Below are 15,128 nucleotides of genomic sequence, written 5' to 3' on the forward strand. Positions count from 1 at the left end.
AAATTGTTCGCGAATTAAAAAAGGGCCGATGCAATATATCACAATAATGGCCGGCTAAACTTACTGATGGTCTGCGATCTACTAAAGCTGAAGGCTGGGCAGCCTGAGGAAAACATTACATCAAATTATCAAAATTATAAATCAAAAGCATGCACATGACATGATCAAACTTATTGCAAAGAATTAGAACTACTTGCCTCTTCAAAACTAGCGCCAGATACTACAGATACAAACGCTTCATCAGAAATATTTCCATTTGGCCTCTGACATGTGTCCTCAAGCAAAGTAAATTGGCATCCTATAGGATCTGTTATTTTTCTTCTGCCAATATGCACTTCCTTCTTAAAAGTTTCAGATACTGGCGAGTGCATTTTATCCTCAAAATTTAAACTTTTCAAATTCGACAAGCCTGGAATGCAAGCATTCTGAGCAACCATGGAGTCACCATTAAGATGAATAACATCTACTTGTGAACAAGAATGCATTTCCTGGTTTTTACTCAATGAAAAATCTTCCAAATCATCACGTGAAAGCATCAGAAGTTCACCTTCAGTAGCGTTTTGCAAAATGTGCCTTTTCAAGGTTGATATTTTAGCAAGCCTGCCCTGTATGTCAATCAATGGAAAGGAGTTTTTTAAAGCTGATAAATGATCAACTGGATTTGTCATCTCTGAATCAAGCAGCTTAGTCTTCAAGGTCTCTTGCTCCAATTCGGGAATCCCTTTAACACTAATATCATTACAATCAGACTTGGGCTTCTCCAAATCTAGCTTCTGCATTCCACTCTCACTGCTTGGTAAATTTCCTAATCCAGCACCATAGAAAAATTTGCTATTAGAACCAAGTTCCGCAGAACCATCATTCTGCTCATCTCGATCACTTTTATGTGGGAAGAATGGATCAACCTGTTGAATTATCAATGATAAGCGCCCTTTCAAGTTTGGCAGCCCATGAACTTTATTTCTGTTTGCAACAGGTGAAATCTGGCCAATTTGGGGGCTTTCAAACTTATTTTCTATTGCAACAGGGAATGGAAGGCCTCTTGACTTCTCCACATTAACTGGATTAATCTGCAGGGTCTCCCATAAAAATTTTTCTATATCATCATTATTTAATTCCTTATGTTTAGAAAACAGCCTCTCTAATTCATCAATCTCCTTATCGTCATTGGAATCTACAAAAGATGTGGCCACCAAAAAGCGCAAAAAGTAAAGTAGCATGCTTAAAAGGATTAAATGATATATAGAAGCATACCACAAGTGCCTGCATTTCCAGCAAGTCTGCTTTCTGGTTCAATAGTTGGTACATTCTTGATTTGGCGGATTTCTTTAGAACCGGAAGCAAGGGTTAATTCCGTAATACTTGCACCATTGGACTGGGTAGAGTTTTCCATCTGAAAATTACCCGCAGCAACAGACATAGCCGGGAACTTGAACACATATCTCTTCCTGATGAAAAAAACAGAGACATGAAACCAAATGAATCTTGGTTAAATTTTATGGCACTTTAAAGTAATGGGCGCGGTAATAATACTCTGCCTGTATCTGTCTTATAACTAAGGTAATAGTTTTATTTTTTTAAAATTTTATTTTTATGTTTTTTTACAATGACGGTAATAGTTATTCATTTAATAGAATCATACATGCTGTGAAGCTCAACGAATCAATCATAGTCACAAGCACAATGAACAATCGAGAATTTCTTCCATTTTCTTCTGTGTATTGAATACAAGATCAAAAGAAGATGAAACATGAACCTTCATGAAGAAAGATGAAAGCCAAGAATAGTTTGAAAATAAAACTCACAAGAATAATGTCAGAGAAAATGTTGTCATGGATTAACCTTTTCAAACATTAGATTTAAAGTAACTAGAAAAAAATTTACACAATATTCATTTCAGGATGACTTTTCCGTATATTACAGAATAATTATTTAGACATGAACTTTACTTTTGAGTTGGATTATGGAGAGATGCTGAAAAATACAAAGTTGAGGAGCAACAGCATTGCCTATTATGTCAGATAATTTAAGAAAAACATAAAATACCCTTCATGATCAGTATATCCGGGACGACGTCGGCGATCTCCTCTCCCTTGATGTTGACCAAGCTTTGGAGAAGCCTCTCCTTTTAGTTTCATTACTTCTTTTTCCGCATCTGTAATAAAGTTCAAGGTGAAGAAAAAAAATATTCCAAATTCAGAGTGAAATTGCAACAGAGAATAGAATCTCGTTTGTGAGCAGATGTTTACCTTCAAGCATTCTATAAGTCGAAAAGTACTCTACTGGATCGGAGATATGCTCGAGGCAACTATAGTCTATAACTGGCCAAGATTGACTATCTGCACATAATCTATTAAAATAAGTAGGACAATAGATGCTAATGATAGCCATCAGCTGATTTTTTTAGATTATGGACAATAGATGCTAATTATCTGCACAGAACCTTCAACACAAGATCTCTTGGAAAAATCATTTGATTGCCCCATCTGCGATACCTCAACAGTAGTTGCCTTAGCTGAAAAGTTGAAGACATGATCCCCCCTGTGCAAATAAAAGGAGAAATAAAACTAATCGGATCTTCCTAAACCTTGCATCAGCTCATGTTCAAGCATTTCGGAAGTAAAGAGAATGAATCATTGATGAGTGCGTCTTCATACATATAATGACAACTTTTAAAGAATGCTAAACAGATTAATACGCTACTAAACTTTAAAATATCACTGCATATCATAATATATGCATATCATAATATAATTATGATGTGTGAAATGACAAAAAGTAAAATTCATGCGCTATTATTCAATAGAGTGGCCAGGAGACGGAAAATTATAATGTCCAACTAGTCCCAATGTGCATGTTTTTCAAGCATAAATGGTTTTTCTAGTTTATCTTCAAAACTTGTGATTCCAATGCTCATTAATAGAGCACCATTAGAAATATCTGCATTATAATGCTTGTTGTATTATGATTGTTATTAACGTAACGAACAGGGTCCATATACATTAAAAGTCATAGAATCTATGTAAGAGTCTGAATGGTATTATCATTGCTGCAATCTTGTATCTCAAGCATAACCGCTCGATCATTGAAAGAGTATGCCAATATTATTTTTTGCAATGAATATCTGAAATGATAGAATGAAAGATAATAGGAACAAAAAGACTTCAAGCAAGACACAATTCATCAACAGGACTAAAACTAAAACGCAAGGATACAATAGGAGAAATGTTTCATGCAGACTAGTAGGCCAAAGATACCCAAGTGATATGCAACAATTCATCATAAGAAGTGGGCTACCAAACAAACTAGAGAATCACAAAACAGAGAGAAGGGTATTTTTTTACCATTTCTGTGAGTTGAGGAGGCTTTACAGAAAATCAAGAGTGGAAAATCAGTAGGATCTGATGGTATCACAATTGAAGTGTGGAAATATTTAGGAGATTTAGGAGTTTTGTTGGCTTACTAAAATTTTTTAATATTATTTTAAAAACTAAAAAGTTGCCTAAGAAATAGAGGAAGAATATTTTGTTCATTATTTTTAAGATTAAAGGGGATGCCCAGGAGTGCAAATTATTAAGGAATTAAGTTGATATGTCATTTTTTAAAAATATGGGAGATGGTAATTGAACATAGGTTAAGACATGTTACAAAGATTTCTCATAATCAGTTTGGATATGTGTCGGGCATGTCTACTATGGAAGCTAGACATTTATTAAAAGGTTTGATGCTGAAGTACAGAGAGAATAAAAAGGATCTACATATGATTTTTATTGATTTAGAAAAAGCTTACAATAAGGTTCCAAGAAAAGTCATTTGGAGAGTTTTAGAGAAGAAAGATGTTGATATAACTTGTATCCAGGTCATTAAAGATATGTATATTAGAGCTATTACTTGAGTTCGAACAGAAGGAGGATTGACCAAGTATTTTCTTATTCAATTGGATTACATCAGAGATCGGCTTTTAGCCCATATCTTTTTGTTTTAGTTATGGATGCTCTTGCTGGACATTTACATGAGGATGTACCTTGGTGTATGTTTTTTATTGATGATATCCTTCTTGTGGATAAGAATTAAGAGAGAGCTTAAGAAAAACTTGAATCATAAAGGTCTACATTGGAGTCTAAAGGTCTTCGTTTGAGTAGAACCAAAATTGAATACATGAAATGTAATTTTAGTAGTAGTAGCTCTAGTGACAGAGTTGTAACTATGGGTAATCAAATCATTAAAAGATGTGAGCGTTTTAAATATCTCGGGTCTATTGTTCAAAGTGATGGTGTTATTAGTAGAATTCAAGTTGGTTGGTTGAAGTGGACGAATGCATCGGGTCTATTGTGTGATAGAAAAGTACTGCATAGGCAGAAAAGAAAATTTATAAGATTGTGAGACCTACAAAACTTTATAATGCAGAATGTTGGCCTTTAAAAGAGAAGCATAAAACAAAGTTAAGTTTTGTTGAGATGGAATGCATAGGTGGATGAGTGGCTTGACATGTAGAGACAATATATGAAATGGATATATACATGATAGGGTTGGTGTAGCTCAGATCAAGAACAAGATTAGAGGTAGTCATCTTATATGACTGGTAACATTAAACGTCGACCATCTAATGATCCAGCTATGAGAGTAAATCTTTCAAATTCAACTTATGTTAAGAAAAGCTGAGGTAGACCTGAGACATGGGCATATTGTATAAAAAAAGATCTTATATCATTAAAATTAAATGAAAATATGACTCTCAATAGGACGCAATAGAGAAAAAGGAATCATGTAGTTGACCCCACTTAGTGGGATAAAGGCTTGTTGTTTCTGTAGCATTTCTATAAGTTGAATAATTTGAAAAGATCACAATCCTTCTGGGAAAGAGAAGAAAAGAAAATTTTCAATTATAAAAAAACACGACATAGAGTTTGTTTAATTATTTTGTTAAGAATAATATTAAAAGCCGACAGTAGGCATAGAGCAAATAACAACTTGAATATTCAAAAGTTGTTTAATTGGTTGCTTGTTGGGATCGGAAAGCTTGTTTGTCAACAAGTTTATAGGATTTGGTACAGTAACAACACTTATTTGAAGTTCACTACTCCATTGCTACTTCGTTCATGATAACAATTGATTGACAGTGGACAGCGTATTAGAGTTCATTTTTCAATATAAAAGGCATGGGGAGTTGTCACCTCCAATAAGAGTGATGGTGTTAGAAATTTTAAATGAAAAATATTATTTTTATTTTATTTTTATTTGAATTTTTTGGGTATTATCGATGTAATATTTGAATTTTAAGTGTGAAATATGTAATCTATAAAGTTTGGAGTATTGTATATGTAAATCCCCTAAAAAATAAGGTTCAAAAAGGCCAAGTAGACAAGAAAAAAAATCTCAATTAAATTGTGTTTTCATAAGAAATTAAGTATAAGGTTGAAAAAAGAGGATGAAGGGAAGCTCTTTACATGATGGTGTTGACCTCATTTTGAGGTCGTTATTCATTTCATTAGGACCCTAGGATCTAGCTCTAGAGGTTTCTATTGACTATCCTAGAAAAATAATATTGAAATTTATCTCCTTAATAATTCCAGCCACTTCCTATTTCTCTTGTGATGTCTCGCATTGATGATCTCAAAACCATCATCGTATGGTCGAGTGGTTAAGGACTATCATGTGGAGACTCAATGAGAAGTTCCCAATAGGATCTCAAACCCTAGGAAAACCTCTTCGGGAATTTATCATCACACACACACACAAAATACACAAAATTCACTAAATCGCACAAGATCGGACTAAAGTTGAACCTAAAGGATGGGTGAAAATGCAAACTTCTACGGACGGCCTCCGATGAAGAAATGGACTACGCGAACGCGTCCGGGACATCAATTTTAGCTAGAAAAGACACTCATATTGCTATAATTTCCGGACACAAGAAAATTGCACGCAGATCGATGAATTCGTCAAAACGATCTTCGACGACGAAACGGACTACGCCAACGCGTCCGGAACGTCAGAATTACCTAAAAATGACATCCATTTTGTTATGTTTTGACGCACGAATAAAAAGGTACGAATCAATTTTTTATTTTTAAGAAATATTAAATATTTTATATATTTATATTACTGATTATAATATTAATTATAGCCCTAAACCCTTTTTCCCCTTTTCCCCTTTTCCCGCACACTTAAACTCTTCATTCAACCCTTGCGGCTCGGTCAGGTGTTCGGCTCGCCCTCTCCCTTTCGTGCCCTAGATCTTGTGGCTCATCCACGCGGCGATCCTCCCCTTCCTTCTCTTTCTTTGTGTGGCCGCTCGACCTTTCGGCTCTCTAATTGCGGCGGGCTGGCCGCCCCTTCTCCTTCTCGAAGCTTTACCGTCTCCTTCTTTATTGTGGCGATTCTTTCTTTGTCACTTGATTCGACCACAAAAATGGTGATAAATGTGGTTGTCCCCTCTCATTTCTGCCTATAAAAAAACTTACTAAAGTACTGTTTTGCGTTGTTGAAAATTTTCTGAGAGAAGGGAGGGTTGAGGTTTTAGCTAGTTGTTGTTTGAGGCTTTTAGGAGGAGAGGGCTCTGCCGAAGTTACTTATTTGCTAGGTCCTTGTATGCTGGGTGTTTGGAAGCTTGGTGGCTTTCTTTTGTTTTCTTTTAGGAAATCTCAAGCAAGGTATTTATCCCTTCTCTTCTCTGTTCTGTTGCCCTGCTCGACACTTATTGGAGATGTTAAAATAGGGAATGCATACATGAGGCCTTGTTTTATCTTAACTGGTATTTCGTAATGGCATTGATATCATGTATTGGGCCTTTAATACTTTTATTGGATCTAATTTAGAAGTTCTATGTTGATTAGTTGAAATAGCAGTTAGGGAAAGCATGTTTGGATCCATTGTCACATGCAAATCTTCTTCTTACGCTTCTATTATTTCTATATTTGTATGCTGAAAGCTGTAGCCTTCTTTCTTTTCACCCTGCTAAATTAATTTATTGTTAAAGGAAGAGTAATTTTAGGGGAAAGGATTGCTTGTATTTCTTTTCTGCTCGAAATGTTTGGGAAGGCACAGTTATGAACTCTAAAATGATATTTTCTCATCTAGAATTCATGCTAAAAATGAAATATTGATGCTTTTTATTAATATTGATGCTTTTTATTATTGTTCTTTTTATTATTGTTATTCCTGTCCAGATAAATGCTGAAAGTTCTGTACTGATTTTCCCCATTTGGTTGGTTCGGTTTTGGCTCCTTCTAAGCTGGATTTTAGCTGAAAGTTCTGTAGGGTTTTGCCCCTGTCCTGGGCTCGATTTTGCCTTGAAATTGTTCTGTTTTTCCCCTTTCCTGGGCTCGGTTTAGCCTGAGATTTGGGTTCGATTTTGCCTTGAAATGGTTCAATTTTTGCCCCTTGTGCTAAACCTGATTTTGTCTCGTGACGGCTAAGTTTTATTTACCTATTGGGTTAGGCCATACGTTTCGGTTGGCCCTGTGTTGAACATATTTGAGGCATGTTTTTTTTGTTGTTTTCTTTGATGCCTTTTACGATTGGAATACATAAACAGCTGAAATTTGGTTTCCAAAACTCTTGGTAGTTGCTTTGAGTCTTGTTTTGCTCCTTACAGTAGCTGCCCCTGTTGCTTTGAGTCCTGTTTTGCTCCTTACCGTTGATGATGTCTTTTGAGAGCTTTTAAAATTTATTTCACGAAGTCTTACTTTTGTTCCTGGTTTCTTCCTCTGTTCGAAACACCTGTAGCTGGAAATGTGAGCTTTTTGAAGCTTTTTGGGCTTGCTTTGTGGTCTTGTGTTCCTTTTCTTGACCTTGAGCCTTTCAGTTGTGAACTTTCTTTTGTTGGGTTGGGAGCTTATATCTTAAAGGGCTGTTGATTTTCCTTGGCTGACCCTGTTCGTGAGCCTCCATGTTGTGATTTCCTGTTGCTTGCTCCTACTCGTGAGCATCCCTATTGTGGTTCTTTTTGTGTCATTAGTTGGCGGCTTTCCTTCTTTGGCTACCCTTACCCGTGAACTGGTAAATGTTGTTTTGGGATGGTGGTTTGTCTGGCTGCTTCCACCCAAGAGCACCTAATTGGGATTCCCCTTATACTGGGCTCGGTTTGGCTTAAAATTAGGCTCAGTTTGGTGGAAATCATGTTATGTTCTTGGTTCTCTTTTGTTGGGTTTAATTGAGCTGAAATTGTGTCTTGTTTTGTCCCTATGTTGGGCTCGGTTTGCCCCCTGTGCTAGGTTTGGTTTGCCTGTCATTGGTTTTCCATCTTGTCCCTTTGCTGGACTCGGTTTACCTTCTTACGACTCTCTCTTTTATCCTTCTTGTGGGGCTCGAATTGCCTGAGCTATTAAGTTGTTGTTCTTCTTGTGGGGCTCGGTTTTAACTGGAGATTCTCCAGATAGCGTACCTCCTGGGATTGTTATTAATAATCAAGTTTGTCATCCCAAAAATTATGATTTCAATATGTGCTTCTACGTGGGAATGTTTGACATAAGCATACCAACTCACTATCATGTCTTAATTGATGAAAACGGTTTCAATTCGAATGGTTTATAAGAGCTTGTTCATTCACTTTCTTATGTATATCAAAAGAGTATAATGGCAATATATGTGGTGGCTTCTCATTTACTACTCCTACCCGAGAATACCAGCTGATTGGTTGTGTGAGCTGCTGCCCTTACCTGAGAGCATTCACGTGGTTCTCTTTTATTTTGTTTGATTGTTCTTGACTTTGTTCTTTGTTGTGAAGTTGGTTTACTGGTTTTGGTCTCTTGCACTTACAAGTGAACATCCCAATTAGGTTCCTTTATTCTGTTTGGCTGTTCTCTGTTGCCCAACATCCTAATTGGTTTCCTTTTGTCATGTTTGGTTGTTCTCTGTTGCCCCTGGCCGTGAGTCTTACTGTTGTGGTTCCCTGGTTTGTGCCTTGGTTAGTTTGGGCCTAGCTGTCTCCTTGCTGCCCCCACTCGTGATATTTTTTTTGTCTTATTTCCTGTCCTAAATCATGGGCTTATATTGGAGCTTGGTTGTGCATTTTCTGGCTACTACCTCTGGGCTTGTTATGAGGTTCGGCTCCCTTTTCCTGGCCTTACCCGTGAGCCTGTTGAGAATTATTTAGGCTCATTTTGCCCTGGCCGTGAGCACTTCTATATTTTCTATATTAGTGTTACATTTATACAATTATGAAAAGCTTTTAACTTTATACAATTATGAAAAACTTTTAACAAGGGGGTGGAATTGAATGGATTTGATATTGGCATGTCTTTTTATTTTGGATTTAGAAAGTTGCTCTCTATAGATTATTCTCATTTACTTTATGAGATATGAAATACTCTTATAGCTTCGTTTCGGGAAATCATAAAGATGATATAAATTGAATTCGTGAAAGGATTATAAAACTCATAAAATTGTTAGTTGGAAAAGCATTTGGAGGTACGACATTTAAAACTTGGATAACATAAATGTCACACATGGGTTCAGGCTTGGGTGTGTGAGTACATATAGGTGGTGGAGTTGTGGGTACAATCGTCTCATTAGTTTTGGGCCCATTAGTCTCATTAGTTTTGGGCCCGTTTCGACCTGTTCGAAACAAAATTTGGAGGGGATACTATTCTTGGGTTGATCCAATTATAAAATTTGAGAAAATGATATCCTTCTTAGGTTTATTAAAGAATCTTGGGCCTTCCTTTTTTAGATCTTATTTTTGTTACAAGTTTTGAGGGTAGATTCACTCTTCGTCTTTTTCAATCTTTTGGGTGGATCAATTCCTACTCTCTCTCATCCTCATTTTTATTCTTTTCTTCCTTACTTTTTGATTCGGTTTTCGGTGCCTATGTCCGACACATAAGTGTTCATATATTGCTTTTTGCTATATATGAAACCATCAAGCAAGGTCGTAAGTAGGTCGTTTTTTTTTCGCTTAGGGCAATGATGACAAAGGCACGCCGGTAGTACAGCAGAATGATATACTATCCTACGACATCAGAACCCAATCTTGGGATCCGATAAACTGTATGATGATAGTATCATTCACCGACACAAGTCTAGCGGGGGACCCGTACCTTATTAGGTTGTTAGCATTCTTACGCCCGACGACGTAATCGACTAATGAACAATCGTAATTTTTCAAAAAAAAACTGATAAGGACAAAACATGATAAGAACATATAAAATATTTATAAGAAGATATTTTACTAAAAAATTGATACAACTTTCTTTTGTATGTCTGGAATCCACGTGCATGCTAAAATAAATATTTTTTTTAAATATAATACAACTTGATTTTCCTTTTGTTGATTATCAATACTGGGCTAAGGAGTACCATCTTAAGTTAGGTTTAGTAGGGCACCCTTCTAGTTGAGTGGCGGGTTCTATACATCCGAGTGATCGATAGTAGCTTTCGACGTCCCTCGAGTACAAATATATTATAATTAAGCCTAGCCCCGACCCGAGTGCTTGCAATCCCCTCTTTTCAGATTTTTCTTATGTTTTATTGAAATTTTTGGGCAAAGCACTCGCTGTCTTTTTTCCGGGATCTTCCCGTGATTTTGATAGTTTTCTTGAAATTGTCGTTTGTCTATTTTCCCGAGTTTTCTGTCATGGGTCATTTGTCGATTTTCTCGAGTTTTCCATAAAATATTTCTTTTATTTATACAGTAAATACTAGCTCGCTTAAAGGAGCAGCAGGCCTCTCAGATATATAGGTTTGATTTACATTACAGCATTTTACTTCACATCATACTATACTATTCTTCTTCTTTATTTTACATTCTCTTGTTCTTTTCTTTTATATTACATGTTTTATTGTTCTATTACACACTATACCTTAGAATAGAAGACCAGTAGTTGATTTTATAGGATGTACACAGTAGCAGATTGTTGACTAAATAATTACATATACCTTTAAAATTAATATCGGACTCGAAGGTGCTACGACAGGGAGCTCGGAGCGAACACCGTGGACAGCATGACAAGGAACAACTTCTAGACGAATCTGCAACATCAAAATAAATTCACATCACTAATCCCTTTCCATAGCTTAAATAACAACCCATAGGATTTCGAGGTGGTTTGCCTAACGCAGCGTAAACCCTCACATATCACGTTTAGGCTTTTGCATAATCCTGTTGTGCAATTATAAGTCCCAACACTTTAGAATTCTGAGGTCATTATACGATACAGTGTAAATCCTCCTATCTTTTTAGACTATTTGCACGATCAGATATCGTGCGAACACAAGTCCTAAATTCTAAATAATTTGCAGGATTAAACACTAAATAACATCACTTCAAAGACATAAAGCAAAACAATATGATAGTTGGAAAATCACCAGAGTTTCCCCTGGATCTGTGATATCTCCTATATTTCATTCCTTTAAATTCCTTAAAATAATTGTTCCTATTTGAGCCACTCCCGTTTGATTTTCCCATGTTCAATCTTGGAAACCTAAACTTTGAAATCTGGAAAGTAAAACCACTGATCTTAATCGAGAGTCTTCTTAAGTGACCCCAATCATTTAAGATGTAATTAATTATAGAGGTTTTCCTCTATAGGGAACTTGAAACCCAGATAAAATAAACTCTATCTAATCCTCAAATTAGGTAAGGGAACTTGTTGGTCTCAAATAAAATATTTCGCAGACCAAATGGATATCACAAATTCTTTAGTTTATATAATTAAGTCTATTACAAGTGATATGTTTATTCTTCGGGATAAGAGTGTTACTTGTGGTATTACGCTCAGTCATCCAAACTATCCAAAATGTGAGAGTCGTTTGGTCTCATCTATTTTTAAAATTAAATACTACTTTCAAAAGTCATTTTTACATAATCAAAATCATTTTCATATTTTATAAAAATCAGCATTTTTCACCTTTTCAAAATTAAAATAACAGCCGACAGACGGATTATTAGAAAAAAAGATAGATAAAAGTACGAAAAAGTTAGGGATGAAAGATATCAACCAATTCTCTCCATAGTAGAAACATTAGGTTGTACTCGAACATCATTTCTTAGAGTAGAAAATTTTATAACAGTTGATGAAAATTTGTTTTGTATAAAGTGCTAAATATTCATAAACACCTCTTCCTTGTGCTCTTTAACCCCTTCTTAAAATTTCAATAGCCATGGAAGCACCATCTTCTAGCTCGTTGCACTGCCCACAAGATTTTGCCCATCAAATTTAACCAAATGCTCCTACAAACACTACAATGTTGTCAACCGCCTAAGTCAAGTTTGTGCCACATAAAGGCTAAACGGAAGAGAAAATTTGAACTTTCACCATTGCACTATTATATCAAACAGCTTGACTAGCATCTTCATCTCCATTTAATGTGATAAGAGCATAGAAAACCTACTAAAATTTAAACTAAGCAAATTCAATGATACAATTGTTTTCTTTTAGAATTCAGATCAACAAAATAAAAATTTCTCCAACTTATGGAACTAGCTCACAAAATACTTTTTTCTGGTCTTATAAAAAAGTTGAAGATATAGGTATTGTGGTTTAATACAGGCAATTTAAGTATATATTTAAATCTATATTAAATATCATAAAATAGTTGGATTATGTGCTTATTAAAAACATATCGTTGTAAATACTAAATTAGGATTGAAAAAATTTTCATGAGTTTTTATAAGATTATAGACACAAAGTTAGAAAGAAAAAAAATCATATGTACTATCTGCTTATTTGAAAAAAAAAAAAGAATGTAAAAATGGAGCACTTCACAACACAAGAAGTGTCACCTTCATTTTCAAGTTCAATGATCTAGAATCACCAAAGAAAAAAATATCAGGTCCAAAAGCAATCAACATCTGTAATAGCATAATTGAACAAAATCATGCATACCGCTCAAAACCAGGAAGACCAGGTCTACGTTGACGGGTCCTTTTGCCTTGCAATTCTATTTGATCCTCATGACTTCTCTTAGCTAAGATATTATTTCTATCTTCACAGCTCGCGTTTGGAATGCTTGCACAGTTGCTATCGATAATCATCTTTGCATGTTCCAGAAGCTGTGATGAGTTTTTAAGGGCCTAACCACACCCAATCCAAGAAAAAGGTAGAATGTCAGTTAAAGCTGCGGAAAAATTAATCCATGAAGCGCTAAAGAAGAAATATCACTATTCTGCTAGCAGGAATGCAAGTATATTGCTACAAAAAGGAACATAATATCATCCTCTTCATAAGCATAGCAGCCTTCAGGCCAAATAATACATTTTGCAAACATTAATATGGAAAACTCGACTCAAAACAAGGACCCTCAATAATCCGGCTGATTCAGCAGCCCGCTTCGGAAACTTGAACTTCCAAAAATCCATGCTAAAACTGTAAGAGAAGATTCATCGGGGAAGAACCTTTACCGTGGAGTTGAAGAGACTATCTAAATAATCCAGATGATCAGACTCGAATGTCTCGGTTCCAGCGGAAAACGAAGAGCCGAAGGTCCGAGGGAGAAGGAAGGTGACTGAGCAATCGGAAAAAGGGGTATCAGTATCCATTAGGGAAAAAGCGGTGGCCATTGTCGCCGGTGATTTGGTATTAGAAACCCTCCTGTCTGGTAACGGATTTAAAGCAGGATATAACCTGGAATTCACCTTACATCCTGTCAGATGGTCAGTTTGGACAAAATAAAGCCTCAGATTTGATAAATCCTGAATTCATGGATTTCGGCCGTAAATCCCCTGAATCGGCGGATTTAGTATATTCGGGACGATGAAGATGTGAAATTACCTTCCTCCAGGGTTTTCGGGTCTCTGTACGCTGCGATCTGGTCGTTGTCTTCCCAGCTAACTCTAATGGCGACTGAATCGCCAGAGCTCGGTCTCCAAGGCGATGGTTTTGGAGAGACCGAGGTGTAGGGAAGGGAAGTGTCTCTGGTCGAAACCGGGTGAGGTGGAGTGAGGTAGGCCAGGGTTTCCAGTGGGAGAGCAATTTACGCAGCGGAAACGGAAAGCGCGCAATCGAGCATTCTCGTCTCTATTTGAATTTTGTTGACTACCACCGCAAAATTATTTGGTCTGGAAAACCAGCGGCTGAAATTATATATTATAAAGCTAAATACAAACAACAACAACAACAAAGCCGCTACATGAATCCTTTTTCTCCGTTGCGTCCTATTTAGTGTTATATTTTCATTTAGTTCTAGTAAATTAAGATCATTTTTAATACAATAAACCCAATTCTTCCTAGGTCTACCTCTGTCTTTCTTAACACAAGTCGAATTTAAAACATCTACTCTCCTAATCGGATCATCTAATGGTCGACATTTAATATGACCAGACCATCTAAGACGACTTTCTCTAATTTTGTCTGTCACAGGAGCTACACCAACCCTATCACGAATATATTCCTTCCGCATTTTGTCTCTAAGTGTAAAGTCACTCATCCACCTAATCATTCTCATCTCGGCAACACTTAACTTATTATTATGCTTCTCTTTTAAAGGCCAACATTCAGTGCCATAGAGCATTGCAGGTCTCACGACCGTCTTATAAAATTTTCCTTTCAGTCTTAGCGGTACTTTTCTATCACACAAAAGGCCCGAAGCATTCCTCCACTTCAACCAACCAACTTGAATTCTACTATTAACATCTCCATCTATATCACCATTGCTTTAGACAACGGACCAAAGATATCTAAATCGTTCACACCTTTTAATAATTTGATCACCCAAAGTCACACTTTTGTCACTAGAGCTATTACTACTAAAATTACATACCATGCATTCAGTTTTAGTTCTACATAAACGAAGGCCTTTAGACTCCAATGTAGAACTCCATAATTCAAGTTTTTCCTGGGCTTTTTCTCTCGTTTTATCCACAAGAAGAATATCATCAGCAAAAAGCATACACCAAGGTACATCCTCCTATAGATGTCCAGCAAGACCAACCATAACTAAAGCAAAAAGATATGGACTTAAAGCCGATCCCTGATGTAATCCAACAGAAATAGGAAAATATTTTGTCAATCCTCCTTCAGTTTGAACACAAGAAACAGCTCTAGTATACATATCTTTAATGACTTGAATATAAGTCATATCAACACATTTCTTCTCGAGAACTCTCCAAAGGATATCTCTTGGAACCTTATCGTAAGCTTTTTCTAAATCAATAAAAATCAAATGTAGATTCTCCTTATTATCTCTGA

The 15,128-nt window shown here is 36.1% G+C and overlaps 1 protein-coding gene across 1 annotated transcript in view; it reads right to left on the reverse strand.

Annotated features, from left to right (window-relative positions):
* LOC110030062 overlaps positions 1-15,128 on the reverse strand; it is a 35,929-nt gene that overhangs the window by 11,949 nt on the left and 8,852 nt on the right. The window contains exons 4-12 of the mRNA XM_020732605.1: positions 13,713-13,855; positions 13,343-13,584; positions 12,828-13,015; positions 2,444-2,541; positions 2,250-2,339; positions 2,047-2,155; positions 1,255-1,448; positions 198-1,174; positions 65-103 (exon numbers count right to left, since the gene is read on the reverse strand). Of these exons, the coding sequence (XP_020588264.1) occupies positions 65-103; positions 198-1,174; positions 1,255-1,448; positions 2,047-2,155; positions 2,250-2,339; positions 2,444-2,541; positions 12,828-13,015; positions 13,343-13,584; positions 13,713-13,855 (2,080 nt within the window). The remainder of the gene's footprint in view (positions 1-64; positions 104-197; positions 1,175-1,254; positions 1,449-2,046; positions 2,156-2,249; positions 2,340-2,443; positions 2,542-12,827; positions 13,016-13,342; positions 13,585-13,712; positions 13,856-15,128) is intronic.

Source organism: Phalaenopsis equestris, unplaced genomic scaffold (assembly GCF_001263595.1).
Source record: "Phalaenopsis equestris unplaced genomic scaffold, ASM126359v1 Scaffold000644, whole genome shotgun sequence".
NCBI classification, from domain to species: Eukaryota; Viridiplantae; Streptophyta; class Magnoliopsida; order Asparagales; family Orchidaceae; genus Phalaenopsis; species Phalaenopsis equestris.